This window comes from Periplaneta americana, chromosome 2, assembly GCF_040183065.1.
Source record: "Periplaneta americana isolate PAMFEO1 chromosome 2, P.americana_PAMFEO1_priV1, whole genome shotgun sequence".
NCBI lineage: Eukaryota > Metazoa > Arthropoda > Insecta > Blattodea > Blattidae > Periplaneta > Periplaneta americana.
In genome coordinates, this window is record NC_091118.1 from 183618375 (window position 1) to 183646226 (window position 27852).

The 27852-nt window shown below is 35.2% G+C and overlaps 1 protein-coding gene across 1 annotated transcript in view; it reads left to right on the top strand.

Moving 5' to 3' along the window:
• The first annotated feature begins 3753 nt into the window (after nt 1-3753).
• The window catches only part of LOC138694896 (cytochrome P450 4C1-like), a 34212-nt gene continuing 10113 nt past the window's right edge, over nt 3754-27852 (top strand). The window contains exons 1-4 of the mRNA XM_069819070.1: nt 3754-3869; nt 7090-7253; nt 13427-13533; nt 18851-18941. Of these exons, the coding sequence (XP_069675171.1) occupies nt 7091-7253; nt 13427-13533; nt 18851-18941 (361 nt within the window). The 5' untranslated portion in view covers nt 3754-3869; nt 7090. The remainder of the gene's footprint in view (nt 3870-7089; nt 7254-13426; nt 13534-18850; nt 18942-27852) is intronic.

A 27852-nucleotide genomic window follows, 5' to 3' on the forward strand; every position in this document is an offset into this window, starting at 1 on the left:
AGAGACGTCTTAGCGAATAGTACAACTGGCATGCAACTCATTCCACTGTGGTTGCACAAAAGGTCTATTCGTGCTGTACTGAACTATCACCTTTACTTCTTAACTTCGCTCTAGATTCTAGAATATGCCATTAGGAAAGCTCAGGATAACACACAGGGTTTGGAATTGAATGGGTCACATCAGCTTCTTGTCTATGCTGATGACGTGAGTATGTTAGGAGAAAATCCACAAGCGATTAGAATATGTGAGTCATACCGATGGCGACAGATTCGACCGATATGTCATTCATAGCGATGGCGATAGATCCGACAGATATGTGATTCATACCGATGGCAACAGATTCGACCTCTATGATGCGAATGATATATGATTCATAGCGATGATGATAGATACGACCGATAGGCTATGTGATTCATAGCGGTGGCGATAGATCCGACCGATATGTGATTCATAGCGATGGCGATAGATCCGACAGATATGTGATTCATATCTATGGCGACAGATTCGACCTATGTGATGCGAATGATATATGATTCATAGCGGTGGCGATAGATCCGACAGATATGTGATTCATACCGATGGCAACAGATTCGACCTCTATGATGCGAATGATATATGATTCATAGCGATGATGATAGATACGACCGATAGGCTATGTGATTCATAGCGGTGGCGATAGATCCGACCGATATGTGATTCATAGCGATGGCGATAGATCCGACAGATATGTGATTCATATCTATGGCGACAGATTCGACCTATGTGATGCGAATGATATATGATTCATAGCGGTGGCGATAGATCCGACCGATATGTGATTCATACCGATGGCGATAGATCCTACAGATATGTGATTCATAGCGATGGCGATAGATCCGACAGATATGTGATTCATACAGATGGCGATAGATCCGACATATATGTGATTCATAGCGATGGCGATAGATCCTCCAGATATGTGATTCATACCGATGGCGATAGATCCGACAGATATGCGATTCATACCGATGGCGACAGATTCGACCTATATGATGCGAATGATATATGAGTCATAGCGATGATGATAGATACGACCGATATGTGATGCAAATAGTCCTACAGGATTAAATAGAAATATTGATAAAATTCCATTCCATCCTTATTTCACAATTAAAGATGTAGGATTTCTAATCCTAATTATATTATTAACAATACTATCACTAAAAGAACCATATATTCTAGGAGACCCGGATAACTTTACCCAGCAAACCCGGTGGCGATAGATCCGACCGATATGTGATTCATACCGATGGCGACAGATTCGACCTATATGATGCGAATGATATATGATTCATAGCGATGATGATAGATACGACCGATATGTGATTCATAGCGGTGGCGATAGATCCGACCGATATGTGATTCATACCGATGGCGATAGATCCTACAGATAAGTGATTAATAGCGATGGCGATAGATCCGACAGATATGTGATTCATACCGATGGCGATAGATCCGACAGGTATGTGATTCATAGTGAAGGCGATAGATCCAACAGATATGTGATTCATAGCGATGGCGATAGATCCGACAGATATGTGATTCATACCGATGGCGATAGATCCGACAGATATGTGATTCATACCGATGGCGACAGATTCGACCTATATGATGCGAATGATGTATGATTCATAGCGATGATGATAGATACGACCGATATGTGATTCATAGCGGTGGCGATAGATCCGACCGATATGTGATTCATACCGATGTCGACAGATTGGACCGATATGTGATTCATATCAATGGCGATAGATCCGACCGATATGTGATTGATAGCGATGGCGACAGATTCGACCGATATGTGATTCATAACAAAATTTCGTACAACAATCTACTTGCTCAATTTAATTTAATGTCTCTTGGAAGTCGTAGATTACTTGCTGAACAACTTTTATTATATAAGATATTCAACGGTCTACTGGATAACAGCGAAATATTATCACAAATCCAGCTTAACGCTAGAACATCACATTTAAGAAATCGTGAATTGTTATATTATATAAAAAACACTTCATCACATAAAAATTCACCAGTTTTAAAAATGTGTTCAAATTTCAATGAAATATGTAAAACATGGGATCTAGATTTGTGCATTTCTTACATGGAATACAAACATTTTCTTATTAATATACTGAAGATAGTTGATTTTATACAATATTGCTATTTGTTACTCTGTAATTTGCCAATTATAGCTACATTTTACATTTTTTGCTATGATATCTATATTTAACTATTTTTCATTTTTTTTTGTATTTTTGATTTATATCTATATCTGTGTCTTTTATTTAGGTAGTATCTATTTGTCTGTTCTCTTTTTTTCCTTTTCTCATTTTCCATTTTAATTTGTATTTACACTTGTATTTGTTTTATCTCTTTTTCATGTTATATCCAATCAATGTTTTTTTACGAATATCTGTACTGTCTATTGTAATTGGGGCTTTGCCCTGTTATAGGAATAAATAAATAAATAAATACATAAATAAAATAAAAAAATAAAATAAATAAATAAATTAAATAAATAAAATATTTTAAATAAATATAATAAATTAAATAAATAAAATATTTTTAATAAATATAATAAATTAAATAAATAAAATAAAATAAATAAATAAATAAATAACGATGGCGACTCCTGCACGTATAAGTTACGTGACAGCCAAGAATCATCCGAACACAAAAATCGCACTGACAGAATTGCAATTATCTGTCGCAGCGATTTTTCCGGAGCTGTCACGGGAAAACTCTGTCACACTCCACATCTAATTCTCACAAACGTGACTTTCACACTGCAGTGCTTGGCCCCTCATCCCTAATCTCCAGCACCTGAGTTTTATTCCAGTCTTATTCAATGATTCCTGTACCCAAGTCTTCGCATAATTGTGAGAAGTGGTTGATGAATTTTTCCTATAACTCTCTACAAGATCAGAATTCTTTTAAGAGCCGTAAACCTATGACAAGTGCACCACCACTTTACTTCACTTACATTTGAAGCCGTGATATCGATTTTATTGCTACCGGTATTTAAAATCTGTCGCCCTCTGCTTGATTTGAACCTGGTAATCTTAAATCCAAAACACGATTGAGGACGTAACCTGTTAGGATCAGTAGGAATTTTCGGTTCTGCACAAGTAGATCTTGGTTCCTCGTCTTTTGAATTTCACTCCAATACAATTCTGGGATGCGCCGAAATTCAGAACTTAAAAAAATGAGTAATAATTAATTATACGCGAGTTCGCCACGCTTTTTGGCATTTCTTTTTCCGAAGAATATGTATTTTATTTTTATTTTATTAGGTTATTTTACGACGCTGTATCAACATATCAGGTTACTTAGCGTCTGAATGCGATGAAGGTGATAATGACGGTGAAATGAGTCCGGGGTCCAGCACCGATAGTTACCCAGCATTTGCTCGTAATGGGTTGAGGGAAAACCCCGGGAAAAACCCAACCAGGTAACTTGCCCCGATCGGGATTCGAACCCGGGCCACCTGGTTTCGCGGCCAGACGCGCTGACCGTTACTCCACAGGTGTGGACAAGAATATGTAAAATTTGTAGTCGTTTCGTATCTCCTTGTAACTTAACACATTTGCGTTTGTCGCAATAATTGCTGCAAATAAACGAGTTACAATGAAGGCGAAAAAAAATTTATGTAGCCTATTAATGAGACAAAGTTTGTATTTTTGGACTCTGGATATTGATTGCGTAAGTATAAACTGTTGACTGGAGGGGGAAAGAAACGAGAAGTTGTATATTTTCTGGCAGTCGACCTTGCACACAAGCCGTACACACTACTTCTGTCTGGACACTTGCAGAATTTACATCCTCAAGTAAGTTACATTTATGCATATCAAAGAACGTATATTATGTACTATATCACAACATACTTTATTTCTGTACCTTTTCTTAACAGTTCTGGTAATTTTAAATAAGATAATACGCCAGCAGTTGTGTAGCACAGACTTGAAGTGGCGTGTGACACAGAATCGTGAAGTTGAATTACATTTGGAGACTGATCATTAATCTGTTATCTGTAGACTATGTGATTCCCGATATGCTTTTACTCTACGGTGGCGTAATTAGTGTATAGTCAATAGTGCCTTGTACGCTATACGTCCGCACGGGCACGGGTTGAAAGTCACTTATGCCTGTCGGACTCGGCCTTTAAAGAAACGCAAATCATATTTCACCGCGAAATATGTAGTGATAAAAATAATGCATACCGGTACATAATTAGACGTACACCCGAACTCATCCAGAACAGCAGGGTACCGGTATCGTAAGTTATTGTTTAGTTCGACTTGTCATAGACAAAGAGCATTGATTACACTGGAACAACAGCCACTTCTCGCCAGACATAAAGACCACAGTCTACTATATACAGTCGCGAAGCTCAATATGTAGTGAAAATGCAAACATGGGTAGTTGCCCACCACTAGGATCGCTACTATCGCCTCATCATCGCAGATCTCTCTCCTAGTAGACGACAAAATATGTTACACTTTCGTTGTGTTCTTTTGGAAAAATTAACACCTTCCCTCCATTATTGAAATATTAAATGCATAAAGTTAATTTATTATTTTAATGAAGTATATTAAATTCCACCATAAACTCGAAGATACCTGCAAGAAATAGGTTAATATTATTTTTGTTTGTGCAAAACGAACTGAAATTTACTATAATCGCTTCACTCATTCAAGATTATAGCGATAATTAACTATGAAACCAATAAATATTAATTTTCATTTCCCTTTACAACAATAATAATGAAAATATGAACTAATGGAGTAACTTACGTGTACCGGTACTTGTAGTGTAGGCTTACGTAGTTAACAAAGTGGGATGAGGTTAAGCAATAATAATCACACCAGAATTGGAAATAAAACGTGATCAATAAATTTTATTGTAACAGACTTTTTCTACGTCTCTAGTAAAGCAACAAATAAAAATAACAACAAAATTAACAGCTATAATTAAAAACATATCCTTTGAAAAAAAAAGTAGGCCTAAGCAATAATAATCCCACCAGAATTGAAAATAAAACGTGATCAATACATTTCATTAAAACAAACTTAATGTTTCTACGTCTCTAGTAAAATATTTTTATTCCAATTATTGTATTTTAGCCATTAACATTTTCATTACAACCAATAACGAACATTTCACAAGCATCAATGTGAATTACGCAAAGAGCTAGCACTCGATGGAAATACGACACAGTCCAAAGTCGACCGTGGGTAGTCTATTGTTTCTAGTTGCTAACCGCTTGGAGCGCTTTATCACGAGATTTGCAAAAAATCACCTCAAGCTTCGCGACTGTATATAATAGACTGTGATAAGACTAATAAAATTCTGACTAATCTCGACCTCCTGAATTAAAAAGTGACAAGCAAAAAGGCAGAATCAAACATATGAGAAAGAGGATATACGTTATGATTGCAATGACGAGGATAGTTAAGAAGAAGTTGGAAGTTACATTTATTTGTAAGGACAAACAAAACAATATCTATACTAATAATAAATCTGTAGCCAAACTTATTCTGGTAATTTTCGATTTTCCAAAAATAATTGGTACTAACATATATAATTAACCACCCTGAAACCGAAAATCGCATTTTTGAAATTTTTGTTTGTATGTCTGTCTGTCTGTATGTATGTTTGTTACCTTTTCACACGATAATGGATGAACGGATTTCGATGAAAATTGGAATATAAATTATGTTCGTTGTAACTTAGATTTTAGGCTATATGGCATTCAAAATACATTATTTAAAAGGGGGGTTATAAGGGGGCCTGAATTACATAAAACGAAATATCTCGCTTATTATTGATTGTTGTGAAAAATGTTACATAACAAAAGTCTCTTTAAAAATAATTTGCGTTAAGTTTTATTCCTTGAAAAATTTTGATAGGACTGATATTTAATGAGATAAATGAGTTTAAAAATTAAAATAACTGCCATCTAAGGCCGTGTAATGAATTAAAAAACAAATGACTTCGTCTATAAGGGGCCTTGGACAGCAACAATCGAAAGCTATGAAAGATAGCCTACAGAGAATGTTTCTGTGTTTGTATGAAGTAATATCGGAAGCTACAGTAAATTAACCGATTTGTATAATTAATTATTATTTCACCATTGGAAAGTGTAGTTTCTCTAGACGGACATAATGCTATAATGTTATTACAGTAACTTCTGATATAATATAATGTGATATAATATAATGTAATATAATATAATATATAATATAATATAATATAATATAATATAATATAATATAATATAATATTATATTATATTATATTATATTATATTATATAATTTAAGTTATTTGAAGGGTTCAGAACCATAGTGGGCCAAACGCCAGTTACTGAATACGTAGAAAACAAGGGTTAAAATTAAGTTATTACCATAATTCAATGGAAACCTATAACAAGTAAAATAAAGTATACACATTAAATCTAAATGATGTCAATGTTCATTAAACTATGGTTGCATATAATAAAAATTAGAGACATGTTAAAGGAATTGTCATTGCACCAATGAGTGATCTCTGGACCAAAATGATCGCATTTTAATTATTTGGATGCAATTTAAATTAAGTAACATATTAAACTATTTATCCTTCTATCAAACACGAATGTTCTCTGGATCAAATGTGCCATTTTAATTATGTAATTACTTTATATTTATTTCTAACGGGTGCAGCGGAGCGCACGGGTACGGCTAGTAACTTCATATTTTTCTTCAGCTTGTTTATTGAGGTACGTCTTTATGTCACAAATTATGAACATAATTAGTAACTCTGCTGTTGTTTCAAGAATATTCTAAACATCTTTACTTACTTTACATGTGATGTTTTGGTTTCTTAAAGAAATAATTTGCTTTCATTCATATGAGAAATATCAACAATTTTGTACTTAAAAATGTTATTTTGTCTCTGTTGAAAAATTTAAGATTTGTAGTTGAGTTAATTTCACGCTAAGCCCTCAAATTATAATTAAGCTCCTTTCTTGTGAATGAAGTTTCAATGTTGATTGTTATTCCCACAGGATGTTGTTTACAATTCTCATTCTCTTTCTGATGGGCTTAATGGCTTTACATGCATATCAACGAGTGAAGACGAAGGCGATGATGGAGTATTCAGAGAATATTCCTGGGCCTAAATTAATTCCCATTCTGGGTAACGCCTTGGAATTTGGGCTGAATGCAGACAGTAAGAAATATATGGAGTATTTTGTTGCATATACATATGTTTAAATTAAGTAAGTAAGCTTAATTTTAAGTCGCTTCCACAAGAAATCCAGGTTATGACAACATAAAGTCAGTGTACAATATTTTGAATTGTTGGAAGAATTGAGAATTCCCTGAAGATTTCAGTACCGATTTTCTTAAGTGTAGCCAGTAGGCTTCAAAATGTATTTTTGAGAATATAAGTTAAGGGTAAATATATGCGAAATTGTGACAAAATTGAAACATTTTTTATGCTTTTATAAATAAATGCAATATTTTGCTTGTCTCAAGGGCCTAAGTTGTCTTTAACATTTAAATACCACAGCGCGGTGCAATATGCCACTCTCACTTTTAGTTGCCATTTTGAAGGTTCTGTGTTATAGAAATTTTCTTGAAATTTAGACAGGCAAACTATCTGACCAGTGCTAGGAAGGCTGTGGCTTAGTACCGTAATTTCCCATAACTATGGTCCAGGCACCCAACTATGGTCCAAAACGCATCATGTACTACTTAGTCCCCCAAGAGTTCGGTGTTTGCCATTTAAGGCGCCACTGTGATGGAATTATGTTCCCCATAGATGCTTCTATCTACCATTACACGTTGCAATGATATGGATGCTTAACAAGGTCAGTGTGCATCGTTCTATTGAATGTGTGAAGACACGAAATCATTCAATTTGTGTTTGTCTGTTTTATTAAGCTCTCCTCTGTAGAACTGGTAAATTATAGATATATGATTGTTTGTACAATTAAACCTGGCTATAAAGTGTTTACTTTCACGTAATAATTAGACTGGCAGAGGTTAAGGACTCTGCGTGAAAAATGTTTAACCTCAAGGCTAGAAGTCAGTCCTCAACTATGTACCACAATTTTTCGTGGACCACAGTTGTATTTCATTTTGAAATATTTGTTTTAATTAAATGTGAACAATTTGATTATTTACTTCTGCAAATACGATATCTCAGTATATTCTAAAACACCATTTAATATTATAGTCCAGTAAATAAAGAAATAGGCTGTTCCAGCATCAATGGTACTAGCACGAATAATGGTCCGGTAAAACGAAAACTTCAGGGTAGAAGGATCACAACCGTCCCTGTAAGTGACTATGAGAGCGACGAAATTGAATTGGATACAGATTATGATTTTCCGGTGTACTCTCCATATATACAGACAATGGGTCAGACGTGGAAAAGAAGACGAAATCTCTTAAAATAATGCTAAAGACACATAGTTATATGGTAGTTACTTATGAGGAGGAATTGTGGCCAGGGAAAATTTTGGAAATGAAGAACAATGGAGCTGTTGTTTCATGTATAGTAAGAAGCGGCAATTACTGAGGTGGCGAGAAATAGAAGACATTTTATTCTATAGAAAGGAAAACATAATAAAACAAATTGAAGACCCCATATGCGTCTCGAAAAAGAGAGATCTATTTTCAATTACAGAATTACAAGAGAAGTGAAGATTCAAAGGATAAAAATAAGCGTACTGAATATAGTTCTCAGTATGGCAAATGAACATTATCAGTGAATTTATGTGAATAATATCTTGCTAAGAAGTGTTAGTTTATTTTGATACCGTACTTTTGTTCTTTAATATACACTCACCGGCAAAAAAAAAAAATCGGACCAGCTACATTTTATTTAAAATTTTTTAAAATTTTAGGATTATTTAAATAATTGTAGGTGTGCTGATATTCATTTAGTTATTCATTTATTTTGTGATACGTAACAACGTAATGTAATACTGAATACGTAATAGCCAACAATGATCTGAAAAGAAGATTCGTTCTTCTTACTATATTGTGTCTAAACTTCTCGGACCCATTTCAAGCTATGCTGAAGAATGATGAAAGAGTAATGGAACGGAGAAAAATTCTCTCCGGCGCCGGGATTTGAGCCCGGGTTTTCAGCTCTACGTGCTGATGCTTTATCCGCTAAGCCATGCCGGATACAACCCCGACGCCGGTTAGAATCGTCTCAGATTAAGCTCCATCTCTTGGGTTCCCTCTAGTGGCCGCCCTCTGCACTACGTCATAGATGTCTATGAACGCAGGACCGAAGTCCATACATGTGTTGAGGTGCACTCGAATGAGTGACTGGTTGGCCGGGATCCGACGGTATAGGCGCCGTCTTAAATCACAAAGTGATTTATTACGCATATCATACATATTTTGATGTACCGAAGTACATATGATATTTCCATGCAGATATTCTGCGTCATCATGTGATGAAAGAGTAATGGAACGGAGAGAATTTTTTTTCCGTTCCATTACTCTTTCATCATATGATGACGCAGAATATCTGCATGGAAATATCATATGTACTTCGGTACATCAAAATATATATGCTGAAGAAGTCTACGGACTGGTAAGAGGCAGTATTGGATTACTTCATTGTATACAAATGTCACTAAGTCCTACCGATTCAGCAAAATGGTTGCATTGATAGAAGATGGGAACAGTCAGCGTTATGTGGCTGCAGTTCTTGGGACCAGAAGAGCCTTCCAGAAAACAAGACAAGTTAACGTGAGTGAGAGAACTGTAAGCAGACGACTGGATGAATGTGGGCTGAATTCCAGAAGAACCAGCTAAAGGCCCAGAATTGCTGCAGCAACATCGTTGAACATTTGGAAGAAAATTGAAACAATTTGTAAGTTTTTACACCTTTTAATTATATCCATTGTTTGGCGTTAAAAATAATAGCGCAAGTGATAATAAAAAAGAGTTTTTTTCTGGGAAGCAATGTTTTCTTCATTTCATAATGGGTTTTCTGATTCTCACCTCATAAAAAATTGAGAAACTTTAGGTGGCCCGGTATTTTTGCCAGTGAGTGTAGTTGTTCATTATTGCAGGAAAATGACTTTCAGATTTGACACGTTTATTGTATGTTTATGCAATGTGTACTAATAAAAAGAATCCATGTACTTTTTATTTATTTTTAATATTTCTGTGCTAGATTATGTCTCTACTCTTAAACTCAATGTATTGTTTTACGAATAATTACAGCCCCAGCTTTAGTCCATTCATGCTTTCAAGCATGAATATATGAGTGAACCATAGTTGGGCAACTCAGAATACAACTATGTACCAATGCTTATTATTTTTTCAACACTTCTAATTAAATAATTTCAAACACATATGTCAATATTTATTTAACATACACTTACAAGAGTTCGAAGCCAAAATTTCACATAATCTGGATGAATAGTATTGAATATACAGAGAAAAATGTGACTAATGTGGACCATAGTTAGGGGAAACTACGGTACTTCCTTGTGGGTAAGGAAGGATAACATTGAGTGCACTGTATGATGTGAGATAGTAGATAAATAGTACTGCAACTTCAAACGTTTTCCGTAACTTACATTTTTCAATGCATTCCACCGAGTTAGCTCTGTGGTAGCGCGTCTGCCTTCAGACTACCCGGACCGGGTTCGATTCCGGGCGGGGTCAGAGATTTTATTTTAAAATTTCTACCTCCGGACTAGGAGAGATGGCGGTGTACAACTTCTAATCACGAAATTATGCACCAATATGCCTGGGTTAAATCCCAAATCTCTCCGCAGTGCATAAGAAGGGAAGGCATATGTCACTGTGGATAGTGATTCATACGTCGGATGGGGACGTTAAGCCTTGCGGCCTCCTTGGTGCTATTCGACAGGAGTAGGCAACGTGCCGGCACTGGGTTCCCCCCTCTCCCTTCCTCAACATCATCATCCTCACCCATTCCCTACACTACACTTTCACGAACATTAAGCATACACTCACCCCAGTACATGACTTAACTCTTCACAGATACACATCATGCATAACGTGGCCCGCAGAAGTGGTGTGCAAATTGAAAATGGGTCACAGTCCTGCCAACTATCTGCAGCATGTGGAACCCAAATCACGCAAAGTGAAGTAGGTAGGCATTAGACACACATTTTTCAATGCTTACGTAGGCCTACTTTTTTCTCTGCAAGCATTAGGAATAAAAATATAAAATTTTGCACACAAGCTTAAAACTGTATTATCTATAATTCCCGGCAACGAAATTTTGCTTTGTTAATATTTGTGAGTTTTATACATTACAAAACTTAGAAAAAAAAGTGTTTCATACCTAATGTACTTTTTTAAATAATATAGCCTAAAGCCTAAATAAAATATTTGGATGCAGGGAAATGTTACTTTGGGTATTGGTGACACATGTGCAAAGTTTTAGATTTATTGGTTTAGCAGATTTTTAGGAAAAGGTACATCATTTTATATTTTTTTAAATTAAAGATTTGAAAAAATAAACACTATTATTCATAAAATTCTGAAAAAAAAATTGAAGGTGAAAAAAAAGCTATTTTAAACTAATATTTCTAATTTCAAGGTCCTAGGTCCGAACATGTGAAAATTATAGGCAATTCAGTAACAATGTTATTTCTCATCTGTCCCTCCTGGTGTCATTTATGAAGTTCAAACCTGTCTTCGGACAGTTGACTAAACAACATCATGCTCCTATGGAGAGATTCGAGTCGTAGATTTACACCAGAGTTCATGCGGTGAGAAAGGAGTTGTTTTTCTCAAGAAAGTTCGAAAAAAAAATTAAAATTTTGAACAAGTTCATTATTTACTTATTTTTTCTAATTTTACAGTGTTACAACATACCATACAAGATGTGATAGTAGATAATATGTGTTAATATCATTATGCTCGAAGTCGATAGCTTGGGTAGACGTGGAAGGCATCAGTTCGCTGTGGTCGGGGAGCCTCGCGAGCATGGTTTGGTACCCAATGTATGCTCCCCATCGCTTCCGCTAGAAGTGGAGCGCGAGAACGAAATTTTCACGATCGTGTACCCACATCCTTTCCCTTACGAATCGAATACGGGATTCGCAGTTTCTACTTCGACTCCGTGACAACGATGTTTCTGCGTCACACGTTTTTCGTTATATCCAACTCTGAAATGTCATCTCTGAGGAATGATCTGATAGACGTAATTCTACGTGAAAATCATGAAAAATCATAGGTTTTTATTTCTATAATATATAGTATCTACATTAGTTTCCGTAAATTATTTTAAGTACTCTGTTTAATAGAAAAGAGTTTTTATTTCAATAGTATAGTATGTATATTAGTTTATGTAACTTATTTTAAGTTCTCCGTTTAACAGAAAGGGGTTATTTCAGTAGTGTAGTTTGCACATTACCTGCATTTCGAAATAATTTTATAGTGAATTTGTGGATTTGTTGACAGTTACACTATTTATACATACAGTTTCATAAATTTAAATATTGTTCAATACTCAGCTTTGAGATCCTTGAAGCTGGAGAAGGTCAAGACGTATGGACAAGGACATCCACTTTGGGAGGAGATACCTGACTCGAGGAGTTGTTGATAGATTATACCAGTTGGTTCTATGCAAAAGCATTTGATTGGATTTTAGATTATTTTTAATATTTTATAATAGAGTTAATATGTATTTTGGAAAGTACATATTTTTTTTATTTCATAAGGAAACTCTTTCGGAGATTAATATTTATTTTTTCTACACATCAGAAAGATCGAGATAAAAAAGGGATATTCGTTGTTCCCGAGATAAAGAATTCTTTTAAGATCCTGAACTCAGATCCAATTTGAACATGGTGTAAAAAAAGTTTAGGATGTTTACAACATACACAACACTTTCCTTAGATATGAAAATGTCACACAACTGCAGGGAGCTCGCGGAGGAACTATTTCCTTTCTACCACACAATGAACTGCAATAGCTTTTTTAAATTGCATTTTCTGCATAGCTATTTTGATTTACATTTCATGAAAATATGGAATCATATTGAAAAAATTTTTTTAAATCCTGAAAACATAGCTCCCACTTAAACGTTTTTACCAGTAAATGGTAAATGATGTACCTAAGAATTTCGCTATCATATTCGAATTCACTATAACCCTCTTGGTACAGGCTACATTGTTTGCATTATGATGCAAACAAGTTACAAGCCTGGTTCACGGTAAGGTGTATGTATTTTTACAAATAAAGAAGGAAACTTATGATATTTGGACGCATGTTGATGTAACTTTTTTTTTTTTTCAAAGTGACCTACAGAACCGTTTCGTAAAGCATGGGTAATACTTAATGAATCATTCTATGTAATTTTTAATCTTTGTTTATTGATTATTTCAGAGTATTGGAGTCGTGTGGAAAAATTGTGTCTGGCTAATGGAGATATATTCAGGTTGTGGGCTGGTACGAAACTTGCTGTATTTATTTGGAGCCCTAAGTACATCGAGGTAATGTAATTCTCAAAATGTTAACATCAATGTAGTATGACCAGTTTTCCAATATATACAGGGTGGAAGCGATATAACCCTGTGCATTGAAAGAAAGGATAGATTAGATGAAAATAAACAAAAAATATATTATACTTTTTGAGATTAAATGTATGGTTCATTAAATAATTGCATCGAAATTTAAAATCGTTGGCAACGTCATAGGCTAACACCCAAGATTTCGTACGGAGGCACTGAACTCATCGGAAGTCAGATGTAAACATAAGGCTACGTATTGCAAAATCAATTGTCTGCTTCGGTCCGGGTGTTTCTCCACCAAATTTAAAATCTCCTCTTCCCTGTTAACAATTTCGTCAGTCGTTGCCGACCCCGATTGCGAAATGTTGGAATTAAGCTGTCCGTGTGACACACAAACTAGCAGACAGCGGTGAATATCTATGCACTGGGTAATGAATGAATTAATTAATTAATGATATAGCCATGAAGTCCCATGTTTGGGCAAAGGCGGGAGTAGGACCCCTTTACAGAATTGGTTCAAGTGCACTCGCTTGGTGAGCTAATCCAGGCGAGTTGTAGATACTGTCGTGGCACGGTCCTTTTATGCACTGCCCACGTATTACTAACATTAGCACTTTGACATACACTGAGATCACTATTTACAATATTTTAACTAGAATTTTCAGAAACACTGACTTTATTATTTACAATATTTTAATTGGCACTTTCACAAACACTGACTTTATTATTTACATTATTTTAATTGGCACTTCGACAAACAATGATATAGCTATTTAAAAAATGTTGACATTTGTATGTTTGCTATTTTCAACTAGCACCTTCAAAATCAGAGGTTATTATCTACATTTCTACAATATTTAATATCCTACCGGAAACCTTTCTGTATACACGCGTAGACTGCCACGTCAGTTGCGATACGCTAAACTGAATGGCAAAACAAACTAAACTTCACTTCACTTCACTTCACTTTACTTTACTTCAGATAAGTAGAACACCTAATACTAGATCAAGAAGACCTTGACCTTCGTAAGACAGTCGAGCGAGAACAGCTGATTATGTTGCCACGTCTAGTCTCGTTAGTCAGGCAACAAATTTGCAATACTTTTCATTTAATTTACACGAAAACCGTCCATTCTATCGAAATACGACACAGGAAAGAATATTATTTATTACATCACCTATTGGTATTCATAAAAAGCAAGACCCAATGCCTACTAATTATCCATAGCGACGACGTTAAAATTTTCGAAAGAAACATTTTCTTTTTCGAAAACTATAAACTTCCAACCCATATAGTATTAGACTTTTCTGTTACACTCAATAAGAACAATTCGCTCTACAAAGCTACAGGGTTATTTCACTTTCACCCATAAAAACAACCCTATGACAGGCTAGGTTGGCCCAGAGGGTGGGTACCGAGAGGTTAAGGCTCCCACCTTTACAGACAATCGGGAAGTTAATTATATATATATATATATATATATATATATATATATATATATATATATATATATGCACCGTCCAACATGGGTACCATATTTTTGTGATGATTGAATTTCCTCTAAAAGTGTGGTATTTCATTGAGAAAACTGTAGAACTCCATGCAAGAAACACGCTTCAAACGACATCTTGCAATCAACATTACCAGGGAACGGATTTATATGGACTAAAAATATATGAAATATGTAAATATATATGTAGTTATTTTTACCAAAATATGGAATTAAATATGGATTTTTACCAAAATATGGAATTAAATATGGACTTAAAATTATAAAAAAATGACTATGTACGTTAAATATTGGTACATTTTAATCAAACTAAACAAAAAATATAATGGACGTACCTTATCTTCCAATGTAGTTTCAACAAAACACAATTTTTATTGTCTGTTACCATAACAATAGGTTACAAACATTTCTTTCAAGTGCTGAAAAGTGAATCTTCTTCTATTGTCTCTGAGGATAGATTTATACTGACTAAAAGAGCGTTCGACGTCACAAGAAGTAACTGGTACATAATTCAATTTCACAATGTCTGCTGGGGATAAGTCCAAGTTAATCTTCACTGTTGATTCACCACTCATCACAGCAACAACCTTTTGTAGTTCTTCATATCCAGGGTTTTTTGAAAGTACAGTGTCCACCTTAGCTCTTACTGCATCTGCAACTTTACCTCTACCACGATTCAGTTGTTCCACAGTACTATTTATAATTTCAAAACTTTCAGATAGTGAAAGGTGCCTATTTTGGAGACTTTTGAGCGTTTTTATGATGCATGAAAATGTATGCTGAATGTGAGCTAAGTCATTCTTCACACTTATGTCACAGGTAACTGTTTTCGCAGTATCAATTGAGACTGCATCTTCAGAGTCCAATGCAAGGAGAACATTGTTAATAGAGTCTATATGTTCGGCATAATATTCAACTGCTTCTAGCCATGTACCCCATCTAGTTAAAATTGGCTTTGGTGGCAATGGAATTTCAGGGTACATTTCTTTCAACACGTTAACTCTACTGGGAGCTTTGAGAAATACTTTTTTCACTGATGAAATCAACAAATCTACTTTAGGGAAATTGTCTCTGACCACTTCTGCCACACGATGAAATGCATGCGCCACACAAGTAAAATGAGTCAATTTAGGATATACAACAGATAATGCTTGTCCAGCTTTGACCATATAAGGGGCAGCATCGCTAATAAAGAATAACACATTATCGTACATAATACCCTTTGGCCACAGGATACCCATAGCTTCGTTGAACAGTTTAACTATAGTTTTGTTATTGCACTTTTCTAGAACATCACAATGTAAAAGAATTCGTTCAGAATATTGTTCACTTAACAAACCGATAACTACATTACCAACAAGTCTACCTTCTTTGTCGGGAGTCTCATCAATGGAAACCCAAATTGAACTATCTTTAATTTCATCTCTTATCTTCTGTATTGTCTCATCGTAGATGGATGGAGCATACGTCTTCCTAAGTGTTGACTCATCCGGGATTGTATGTTGAGTATATTTTTCAAGGAATTCCCTGAAGACCTTATTCTTTAGTTTGTAGAGAGGAATATCAGCAGAGATGAGAGAACGGCACAGGTCGATGTTAAACTCAGATCTTACATTCGATGTTGTTGGTTGTGTTAAAAACAATTGTCTCTGCTTGGAATTTAGTTGTTTGTTGGCCTGATGTTTACTAGTTGTAATGTGTTGTTGCACCAGGAACTTTTGTGTAGATGATACTGCACACTGACACAAATTACAAAATAATATTTTATTGTCAGTTGATAAACCATCTTCTTTAAATTCTGAAATGTAACTTGTTAGTTTTGATTTTAAATTGACTGAATGACGTACTTTTGGCATATTTACCGTCTTTATAGTATGATTTACAAAACTGAACCTATGTGTACTCTGACTGGCATTTAACTGTTGAACTGCACAACTGAAGTCTGTTAAAAATTTTAAATTAAATTAATACAGTTTTGTAACTTACTTTCCCATTGTTGATAGGACTGCTAATTTTCAAATAACTCTGATGTTAAAGGGATTACTGAACATGTGTTTAAATCTCTATTGTTGAAATGTATTTTTAAAAGTTAGTGGAATTTTGTTTTGTTTTATTGTTAAACCTAATATAATATGGACTGTTTTATATGAAATATGGAAAATATATGGAAATTAACGAAAATATGTACTAAACTCTAAAATATGGAAAAATATGGAAAATAAAAGTAGGATTTTTCAACCCTACACATTGTGAAACATAAAGATAATGCAAAATATAAATTATATTAGCTTTATAAGTAAATATGTATTTACATATAAATCCTTTCCCTGAACATTACCTTTCGGCCTACAGTTTCAACAGAAAGCTGATTTCTCTCATAATTTCAAAGAGATTTCATTAACGAAAACACCCTTTCTGAAGATGCGTAGGAACAACGGATTGTCCACCGTTGTGGAGTAATGGTTAGAATTCCTGACCGTGAAACGAGCGGGCTCGGGTTTAAATCCTGTTTTGGACATGTTACATGTTTCAGGTTTTTTCTGGGATTTTTCCCTCAACCTATTAAGAGCAAACTTTCGGCGTTGGATCCTGGACTCATTTTGCTGGAATTATTACCTTCATCGCATTCAGACGCTATGTAATCATAGCAGTTGAAAAAGCGCAGTAAGATAACAAATAAAAAAAACGTGTTGATAATACAAAACTCACAATCTGGATAACGTTCTTAAAACTATCGTCTTAATTTTTCATCACCCTGAATGCTCCACTCCACCTCGCAATAGTGTTTACACTGCAAGATGTAATTTACGAAAACACGAAATTAGAAAAAAAACTGACATTTAAAAAAAGGGGCATTTAGCATCCCGTTCACATTTTTCTCGGGACAGGGGACAAGAGGCTGAAAAAGGGACAATTCCGTTAAAAACGGTACGTCTGGTCACCTACATTAATGTTATGGCTTTAACGTCAATATATTTTAGATTGCTAGCAAAACTGTGGGGCCTACAAACAGAACATACCAATAATGAAATTTTTCACAGTTGGAATTAAAAGTTATTTCGTAAAGGTGAAAAAAAACATTACCAAATAATGCAGTTATGATTTTAGTTTTTAATCATTTGCATCCAGTATTGATAATGGAATAAATTACCTGATTACAAAATGTACAATATGCAGTGAAAATCTCTCATAATGTAGAAACAAAACGTACCATTTGCATTTGCATTATACAACGTTTACAGGTTACAAGTTTGGACAGGTTCTTCCTCAGTTGGATTTATCGAGTCAATCTTTTGTTTAGTAGGTTTCTGAGCTAGCTAGTGATTGCGTAGATCCTTCAAAATGGGAAATGAATCCTGTTGTGACGGGGGACTAGGCATTCCGGACCCGACATGGGTCAGGTGTATTTTTTTCTCACTTCAAGCAAAATTCCAATAATCTTTTAGAGAGACAAATTATTCAGTTTTTTCTTATGCAATGTTTTATATAGCAAAATCGAATAAATCTGAGTTCCAAAGTAAGTAATGTCATTGTTTTTGGCATCAAAACGTACCAGGTACAAATGTAAATTAACAGTTTTGAGTGTTTCTGTAAACAAATTATTTTGAAAGGTAAAAACATTTCATTTATATCACTGGACTCTATTAACATGGAAAAAAGCAAATTCAAAAAAATTTAAACACAAAATCGAAGAATGTTTTTGCATTTTCCGGAAAAAACAATTTTGTACGTGGTACATTTTGTTCCTAGGCGCCTCCATTACTAATGTTGACGATATTCTCTTTCAGATTTTGCTCAGCAGCACTAAAGAAATCGGAAAGGGTTTCGGCTACAACTTTCTTATACCGTGGCTGGGCTTTGGACTGCTAACAAGTGAAGGTGAAGTTCTAATTACTATGGTGTACCGAAGTACATATGGAGTTTCAGTGCAGTAATTCTGCGTTTTCATGAAGAAGAATCGGTAGTAAGGAGTACATGATAAAGCGTAAGTAATTACTTGTGATTCAAGACGGTGCCATATTCCGTCGGACCCCGGCCACTTAGACACTCGTAATGAGTGCACCTCTGTACTTGTGGTTGGACATTGTGTCTACTGTGACACGGTACACGAGGGTAGGCCAACAAAGGGCAACACAGTAGGTAGAACTTAAAAACGAGAGGGATTCAATCCGGCATCGGAACTTGAATCCGGTGTGGCTTAGTGGATAAAACGCCAGCACGTAAGGCTGGAAACCCGGGTTCGAATCTCGGCGGTGAGAATTTTTCTCCGTTGTACCGATTCTTCATCATGTGAAGTTCTAAGCTGAATATAGGAGATAAACTAGAAGCATTATTGCGCACTTATTTTCAGGTATGGACATTCGATCACGTGTATGAGAAGTACCATTTACCATGTGATATGGTGACGTAAAGTAGACGTGATTCATAAAGGTATAGTTGTTCTTATTGGGTGATACATGGAATATCCCTAGCTCTTTAAGCCAAAGAGGCTTTTGTGCCCGTGATAGAATAAGTTGCTTGCAGCTGTGACAGCTCTATCATCTACCATAAAATATTCCTCTCCAACCTCCAGATTCGGATACAATACTTCTGGTGGTGATCTACCATTCCTCAAAGGTCTACTGACTCATGTCCCCGTCAAAAGGAAGGTAAGATCCTGAGGGAGTGTGGTACTCTGATGCAGATTTATGAGTAGTCTAGAGCAGTGTGGCATTCAGCTCCCAGGGCATACAGCAAGAAACGGGGACTGCACAGAACGCCATTTATTGCTTACTTCTGGGTCTGAGAGTTGTGATATGGCGGATATACAGCAGTACATTACAATGTGCATTGTGTACAGAACGTTCGGTGTTTAGAAAATACCACTGGGTATATAGGCGTCTTCTTAGCAGACATCTCCCCTCATTGTAATACAACTAAAATAAGTTATTTAAGTATTTTCTAACATATATAAAACAACAGAAGTAAATCTAAATACAATGTAAGCATTGCTTCCAATATAAACGGTTTATATTGCTTATAAATAGACTTACGCGTAAGCTATATGTTACTTTAATTGTATTTCCAATAACAGAATAAATGGAATAGATTTACTTCTGTTATTTCATATACGTTAGAAAATACGCAAATAACTTATTTAAATTGTAGTAGAAAGAGGGGGAACGTCCGCTAAGAAAACGTCTATAATGTACCCAATAGCATTTTCTGAACTCCGATCGCTCTAATAATATGGATTCGAACAATGCAGATTGGAGAGGAGACGCGCAGGTTCCTTTACCCAGGATGTAGACTGGAAGGAAAAATATTTCTTTCTTAAAGTAGATGAACGATCGAGATGCCTGATATGTGGACTTTCGAGGGCAATATAATGTGGAGCGCCACTATAAAAACAAATGTCTTTAAATCACTAAGTGATTACTTACGCATATCATTTTGTTGTAATGTACCGAAATACGTATATTTCCGTGCAGGAATTCTGCATTACCATATGATGAAGGATGGGTGGAGCGGAGAATAATTCTCTCCGGCGCTCATTCCGTCGGATCCCGACCACTTAGTCACTCGTAATGAGTGCACCTATGTACATAGTGTGTTGAACATTGTGCCACTGTCACACATCTGTGACACAGTGCATGGGAGTTGGTTACTAAAGGGAAACTAAGAGGTGGGACTTAAACTGAGAGGATTCGATCCGGCATCGGAACTGGAATCCGATATGGCTTAGTGGATAAAGCGTCAGCACGTAGAGCTGAAAACCCGGGTTCGAGTCCCGGTGCCGGAGAGAATTTTTCTCCGCTCCACCCATCCTTCATCATATGGCGATGCAAATTCCTGCACGGAAATATCATATGTACTTCGGTACATCACAATAATCTGACGACTGATGTTAGCTATTAGAGATGGCTAAAAAATAACACAACAGTTATTTTGGAACTGTTCCGGTCTCGGAACTGTTGCAAAAATGAACAGTAGGTCGGAACCTCCTGTTCCGAAATAACAGTGTTCCGACTCAGCTGCTCACTTGCCCAGCTGTTGCGGGCTCGCAGTACCGGTTGCACAAGGTATGTTCCGACTCCGAGATAACTGTCGGAACGTCGGAGCTCGTTCCGATGAACCAATGACAGCTGCGGTTACACTGTTCTCGTTGTTCTTTATGTTGTACTTGGAACTTCGTTGGATGAAGTTGGTACTTGAAACTCTCACGTGGTTGGAGGGGGGCGCATGGAAATTGAAATCCTTGCGGTGGCGCGAACTTTAATATCAACATTTGTAAGACTGGCCAATCATCTGCAATGTTATAGTAAGTATTTAATAATCTGTAATATTCATTCCCGCTTTATGGTTTATTTCACCATTAGTTGACTAATTCTGTTTTATAAACATTCTACAAAGTCATAAAGTACGCATACTATTATTAATTCATTGATCAGCTGATTCTGTACAAAGGTTAAAGTCGTAAATGGTAATGAGTGGTTTAGTTACAATGTCTGTATGTCGTTTGTTGGGGTTAAGTCTGACAAGCACAAGTTTTTGTGATATCTTCTCTGTTATCAAAGAACGACAAAAATGTTGTAGCATTATTTGTTGGAAACTACCCATATAAGTACTGATTTGGAGAGTGAGGTTTAATGCGAAGTTTAAATTACACTTTGGTAAAGATGCGATTCCAACATTTTACTAACCCACTGCGGGGTTTCCAGGTTTCAGTACTGCCAATATATATATCTTTTTTATTATTTATGAAATTGTAATATTATTATTATTATAACTGTGCATTAAGAAAAGTAAAAATAAAAATTAATGATTTGTTTTTTATTATTATGTAATAGAGAGAACAGAAATTACATACCATATGTTTTAAATGTTATGTTATTTTTTTTTAGTAGGCTACCATGTCTTTATAACTTTGTGTACGAAAACAAAGTGTTGTATTCTGTCCTTGTAGTCAACAGCTGTTTTATTACTAACATTAAGCTTTTCAGTTCTGTCCGCATGCACAGCAATTTTCCAAAATCGATTCGAATGTGCATTGCAGTGCCATCTATAGATAAGAATGTGTACTATGTCATGCCTATGAGTGCTGCATGGTGAAGAGGGAGGGTACTGTACCGTTCGTTTGAACGATTCCGACTCATCACCACTGGTGACTGTTATTTCGGAACTGTTATTTGGATCATAGTATTTTTTCGGAACCGGAACAGTCGGAACTGTTCCGGGAAAAGAACAACTTCGCCCATCACTATTAGCTATTAGACATGCCGGCCTACTATAGTCTTGTCGTACTGGCATTGTTTACGTGCCGGTGATTTTTATCTCTGTTTTGTAAGTCTGTATGTCCAGATATTTCCCGTCTCAAAGCACAGATACACATGTAGTGTAATCTCATGGAATTTTTTGTGGTCAAGAGAAATAGTCTTTATATCTTAAGTCTTATACTGTAATCTCTGAACTAATCTAATCTGATTTTGTTTATTTTGGTATATTCAAAGGCGCGAAGGTAAACGTATATAACTAATAGACCTATTAAATAAATGCTTAGATCAATTCTTCTACATACACTTAAACTGACAATTGTTATCGGAGAAGTAGTTATTTGAATATACAAATAAAAGCCGCTCCACTGAGTAAAACACGACTTGTGCTTCAATCCGCCACTACACTCATCCTCTGCCCCCGTGCTATGAAAGCCATTTCGGGGCAGCTCCCTTGGACAGGTCTGGTCTAGAGCAGTAGGCTTAATTCTCAACCGCCGGACCGCGGCCCTCTGGTAGATCGAGGGATAATAGTTAATGGAGGGCCGCGACGAAATTTTTCATTTCCTTTTCCATTTGTTTATTCCATAGATCTTACATTAGTACTGAAGCTTTAAGGGGACTCTCCACTAAAAATTACAAATTTTTTTCCTAATAATTTTTTAACTACATTTTGAGAGCATATTTACAATGTAAAGGACTAACAAAATCCAATTTTTTTACTCCCAAATGTTTTTGGCTTTTGATTTTTTCTATTCTTTTTAGAAATATTTTCAAACCCAAGTTTTTAGTAGAAGAGCTCAATTTTTAAGCTTCGATATTTTTGGTTATATTAACGATACAAAGGGGAACATTTCTATGCATTCACTTTATAAAATATCTCATTTATTCACTTTAGATTTTTTTTAAATATCAGAAATGTTATTTTTCCTATAATTCATTAAAAATATATATTAATTAAATAAACTAGCAGCATTTATCATAAAATCAATGCATAGACACATTCAGCTATCTCATAAATACTTGCAGTAAAATTTCATCCAGATTGATTGATATTTGACATAAAAAAGTTGGTGTTGAATAAAGAAAAATAAACTTGCGAAAAATGGATTTGAAAGTAAAATAAATATTTATGTAAATTAAAATTCACCTAGTAACTTCAGGGAGTCGACTTGAGAACAGAAAGTTACTAGATTTGTAATCAGAAATTTGTTAAAAAGAATGCTATGATGAAAGAATAATTTTGACAGCTCTTTAAATGCCACGCCCTCTTACAGCCTTAATTTAAAAATACATATATATATATATATATATATATATATATATATATATATATATATATTTGTAATCAGAATTGAATTAAATCCATTTGGGGTATGAAAATATAAATTCTAAAGAAGTGAAATAGCCTAATTGTTTTTCTTTTTTAATTTTCATGATTTTCACTGGAGTCTCCCCCTTAAGATGTGGAACAAATAAAGATTTATTACATTTTTTCAGCGAGATGAGGTGAGGCCGATGATTCGCCATAGATTACCTAAAATTTGCTTTACGGCCTGGAAAAACCTCGGAAAAAACCGAATCAGTTATAATTAGACTTCGTTGAATTGCCACACGCAGCATGCAATCAGGTTGCCGATGTACGGTAGTATAGAGGAGGTGAGCGACCACCCGGTCTCGTAGTATAAGCAGTTCATATTAAGAAATGTGACCGGTCCAAATAGATAGAGCAGCTACAGCTAATGTATACCTAAGTAAGCATTTGTTTTTGCATTACTGTGGTTCGAATAGTCAAGTGCAGACAAGAATTCCATCATACTACAATGAGAGTTCCAAATAATTGCCCCTGGAATACCCTTACCCCCGCAGCCAGTCTTGACCCGTTGGGGAACGTGGTTGGATGCTGTTAATTATTATGCAGAACTTTACGGCAAAATAATGGAGGTAATTGATGCATTGGATAGCACAGACAGTTCCGCTGTTGCAGCTGTAAAATCATTGCCTTCTGAGCAGCTATTGTAAGATATTCTGTTCATTGATTCTAATTTTAAAATTGTGTCCAAAGCATCATCCTGTTAGAATCGTCTAAACTACAACACTCAGAAGCCCTTAATATAGTGGATAAAGTATCACAAACCGTTATCCAAAATAACAATTCACTAATTTCAGAAAAAGTGAAATGTGAGTTGCGAAACATTATTGCTAAAAATTCTGCCTATTCACAACTTCGTATTATAAATGATGTACTATCAGGCCACGACAAGACATCTGAAGTTGGTGTACTAAAAAGTAGTGACTTTCCGTTCTTCGAATATGTACGTATTACATCGTGTGATTGTTGAACGTACATTTTCCCAATATAAAAACTGTTTAAGTGACCATCTCAGGAGGTTACTTTGCAGTCGCTGAAAATGTACGTAACTCTTCACTCCAATGCACATATTCAAGAATTATGTGAGTATCTTACATTAAATTTTAAGAGTTAATATATCTCGCTACAAAATAATTGTGTATTTACATGTTTGGACATTTCCTACTTCAATGGTCATTCATTATATTTCTTGAATGCAGGAGAGAGGTTTTATTGTAACCGCAGTATACTGCTCAGTGTTTACATCAGAGGCATACACCATCCTTTGCACGCTCCCTTGTCATACAGTCTATACCGCGTGCGTAGTAAACCTTGCGTTTCTCGTGGCAATTCCACGAAGTCTAGTTATAATCAGCCCAAGCGGGAATCTAATTCAAGCATCAGCGCAGCTCCAGATCAATAGGCAAGCGAGTCAGCTGACCGAACTGCACTGAAATATACAACACATAGCATGCATTTGCAACAGTTCAGCTATACAGTACACAACCAGCAGATTAATTCAATTTACAAGCCTAAAAGAGTTCACAATTGAACTATACGAAAATATTAGAGGTCGGAAAGAAATAACGTATCGGTTATCTTAACCCAATATGAGCAAATGCTGGGTAACTTTCGGTGTTGGACCCCGGAATCATTTCACCGGCATTATCACCTTCATCTCATTCAGACGCTAAATAACCTTAGATGTTGATAAAGCGTCGTAAAATAACCTACTAAAATAAAAATCGGTTATCTTGGAACAGTTCCTTGCTTGAAATTGTTCCGAAAAGTAACAGCACCTTGGAATACTACGTTCCAAAATTAGAGTGTTGTTCTGAGCTAGTACGAAATACTTGCTGTTACAAAATACTCGTTCCACTTTGGAATTACATTATGACAACGCCTGTTTCACAGAACGGAACATGTTTGGCAGTATTGGAAGCAGTGGCGCCAACTTTTGGAAAACACTGGGTGGGTTCAAACATTTGAGGTATATCTATACTAATAATAAATCTGTAGTCGAAATTTTTCTGGTAATTTTCGATTTTACAAAAATAATTGGTCCTAACATATATAATTAACCATCCTGAAACCCGAAAATCGCATTTTTGAAATTTTTGTTTGTATGTCTGTCTGTATGTTTGTTACCTTTTCACGCGATAATGGCTGAACCGATTTATATGAAAATTGAAATATAAATTAAGTTCGTTATAACTTAGATTTTAGGCTATATGACATTCAAAATACTTTAATTAAAGGGGGGGTTATAAGGGGGCCTGAATTAAATAAATCGAAATATCTCGCTTATTATTGATTTTTGTGAAAAATGTTACATAACAAAAGTTTCTTTAAAAATGATTTCCGATAAGGTTTATTCTTTACAAAATTTTGATAGGACTGATATTTAATGAGATAAATGACTTTTAAAATTAAAATAACACCATCTAAGACGGTGCAATGAATTAAGAACAAATGACTTCGTCTAAAGGGGCCTTGGACAACAACAATCGAAACAGTTGCCTTGGACATCAACAATCGAAAGCTATTAAACATAGCCTACAGAGAATGTTTCTGTGTTTGTATGAAGTAATATCAGAAGCTAAATTAACTGATTTGTATAATTAATTATTATTTCATCATTGGAAAGTGTAGTTTCTCTAGATGGACATAATGCTATAATGTTATTACAGTAACGTCTGAGTAAATCGAGGACAGGTGAGATTAAAATAGCTTCTTATGCATAGAAAATTTGATAGGCTATTCTGTACATTCGTTTTCTGTATTTCTTAAAATAATATTTATGTACACTCATTTTAATCTCAGAGAATTAAGGAACAACAAGAGTGTATTGATTTAGTATGCAGTAATAGTACGTTAGCTTAGCAATCCATTATTTTATAATTCAAATTTTAACTATGCTCAATTGAATCGTGCTAAAATACATAAAATATATATGCAATAAATGCAATGCAAAAAAAATTGGGTAATGAGCGAAGCAGATTATCTTGCGCTGTTGTAAAAGTTGTTCCCTGGAACAAACGTCCTATTTTAATTATGTAATTACTTTATATTTATTTCTAACAGGTGCAGCGGAGCGCACGGGTACGGCTAGTGTTAAATAAATCTCATAGCCTAAGTATAATAACACGACAAATTATTAGGTGGGCTCGGACTCCACGAGCCCGTATAAGTTGGCGCCACTGCGCTGTTTGAAAGAAGAAGTGGGAATCCTCTCTTCGCACTGAAAGAAATGTTGGAAACTAAAGTAAAAGATAAATAGTAAAGATACGAAGAGCTTCTTTTAAAAATTTACAAATTATTTTGAAACTGATGTTATCTATCAAACAATTATTACCATAATGCCTGTACTAGAGTATAATATGCAAATCTAGTCTTTCAGGGGTCTCTGGCGTTTCGTCAGCCCACGCGAGTTGTGTGGATATAAAGGGAAAAGTTGAGACGGTGTCGGGTGGAGTTCCCGGGTAGCTCAGTGGCAGAGCGCTGGTACGTTCAACCAGAGGTCCCGGGATCGATACCCGGCCCCGGAACAATTTTTCCTTGAAATTATTAGAGTATAATAACTGTACTATGAATTATATGAAGAGAGATGAAAATAATATGGGTTATGTTTTATTTAAAAATATTTTACATTTTTAGTTTCATTACCAATTCTTGAAATGAAACTAAATTCTGTTAAAACATGAGTATTGTTGAAGTTATTTTCTTTACGAAAATACAAAGTTAAATTTTCCTATTTCATTGCAATGAAATTATTACTCTTCATGACGGTATTAATATGAATTTTAGCACGGCTGAAATGATTATAGCTTTTATTTACTGTGCTGAATGAGCAGGTTCTTTCACGATATATAAGAAATCTACTTAGTTTCTTAATTCAGATTCAAGATTAAATTAATTACAAACAAAATTATATTTCATTTATCGAATTTACTAGTATGATAAATTATTTAAAAGAAGTATCTGCTATCTTCATTCTTGTGTAAGACACCTGATGCCTTAATTTCTTCCCAATTTTCTTGAAATATCTTCTGCAATCCACGTCTGTCGAAAACCTAATAAGAGTCCAATAATAATGATCTCATCGTCTAAGCGACTTGAAGCAACGGGTTTTGTATTTTCGACAACCGCAGCTCACCTTTATTCGGAAAAGACGTATAGGGGAGGG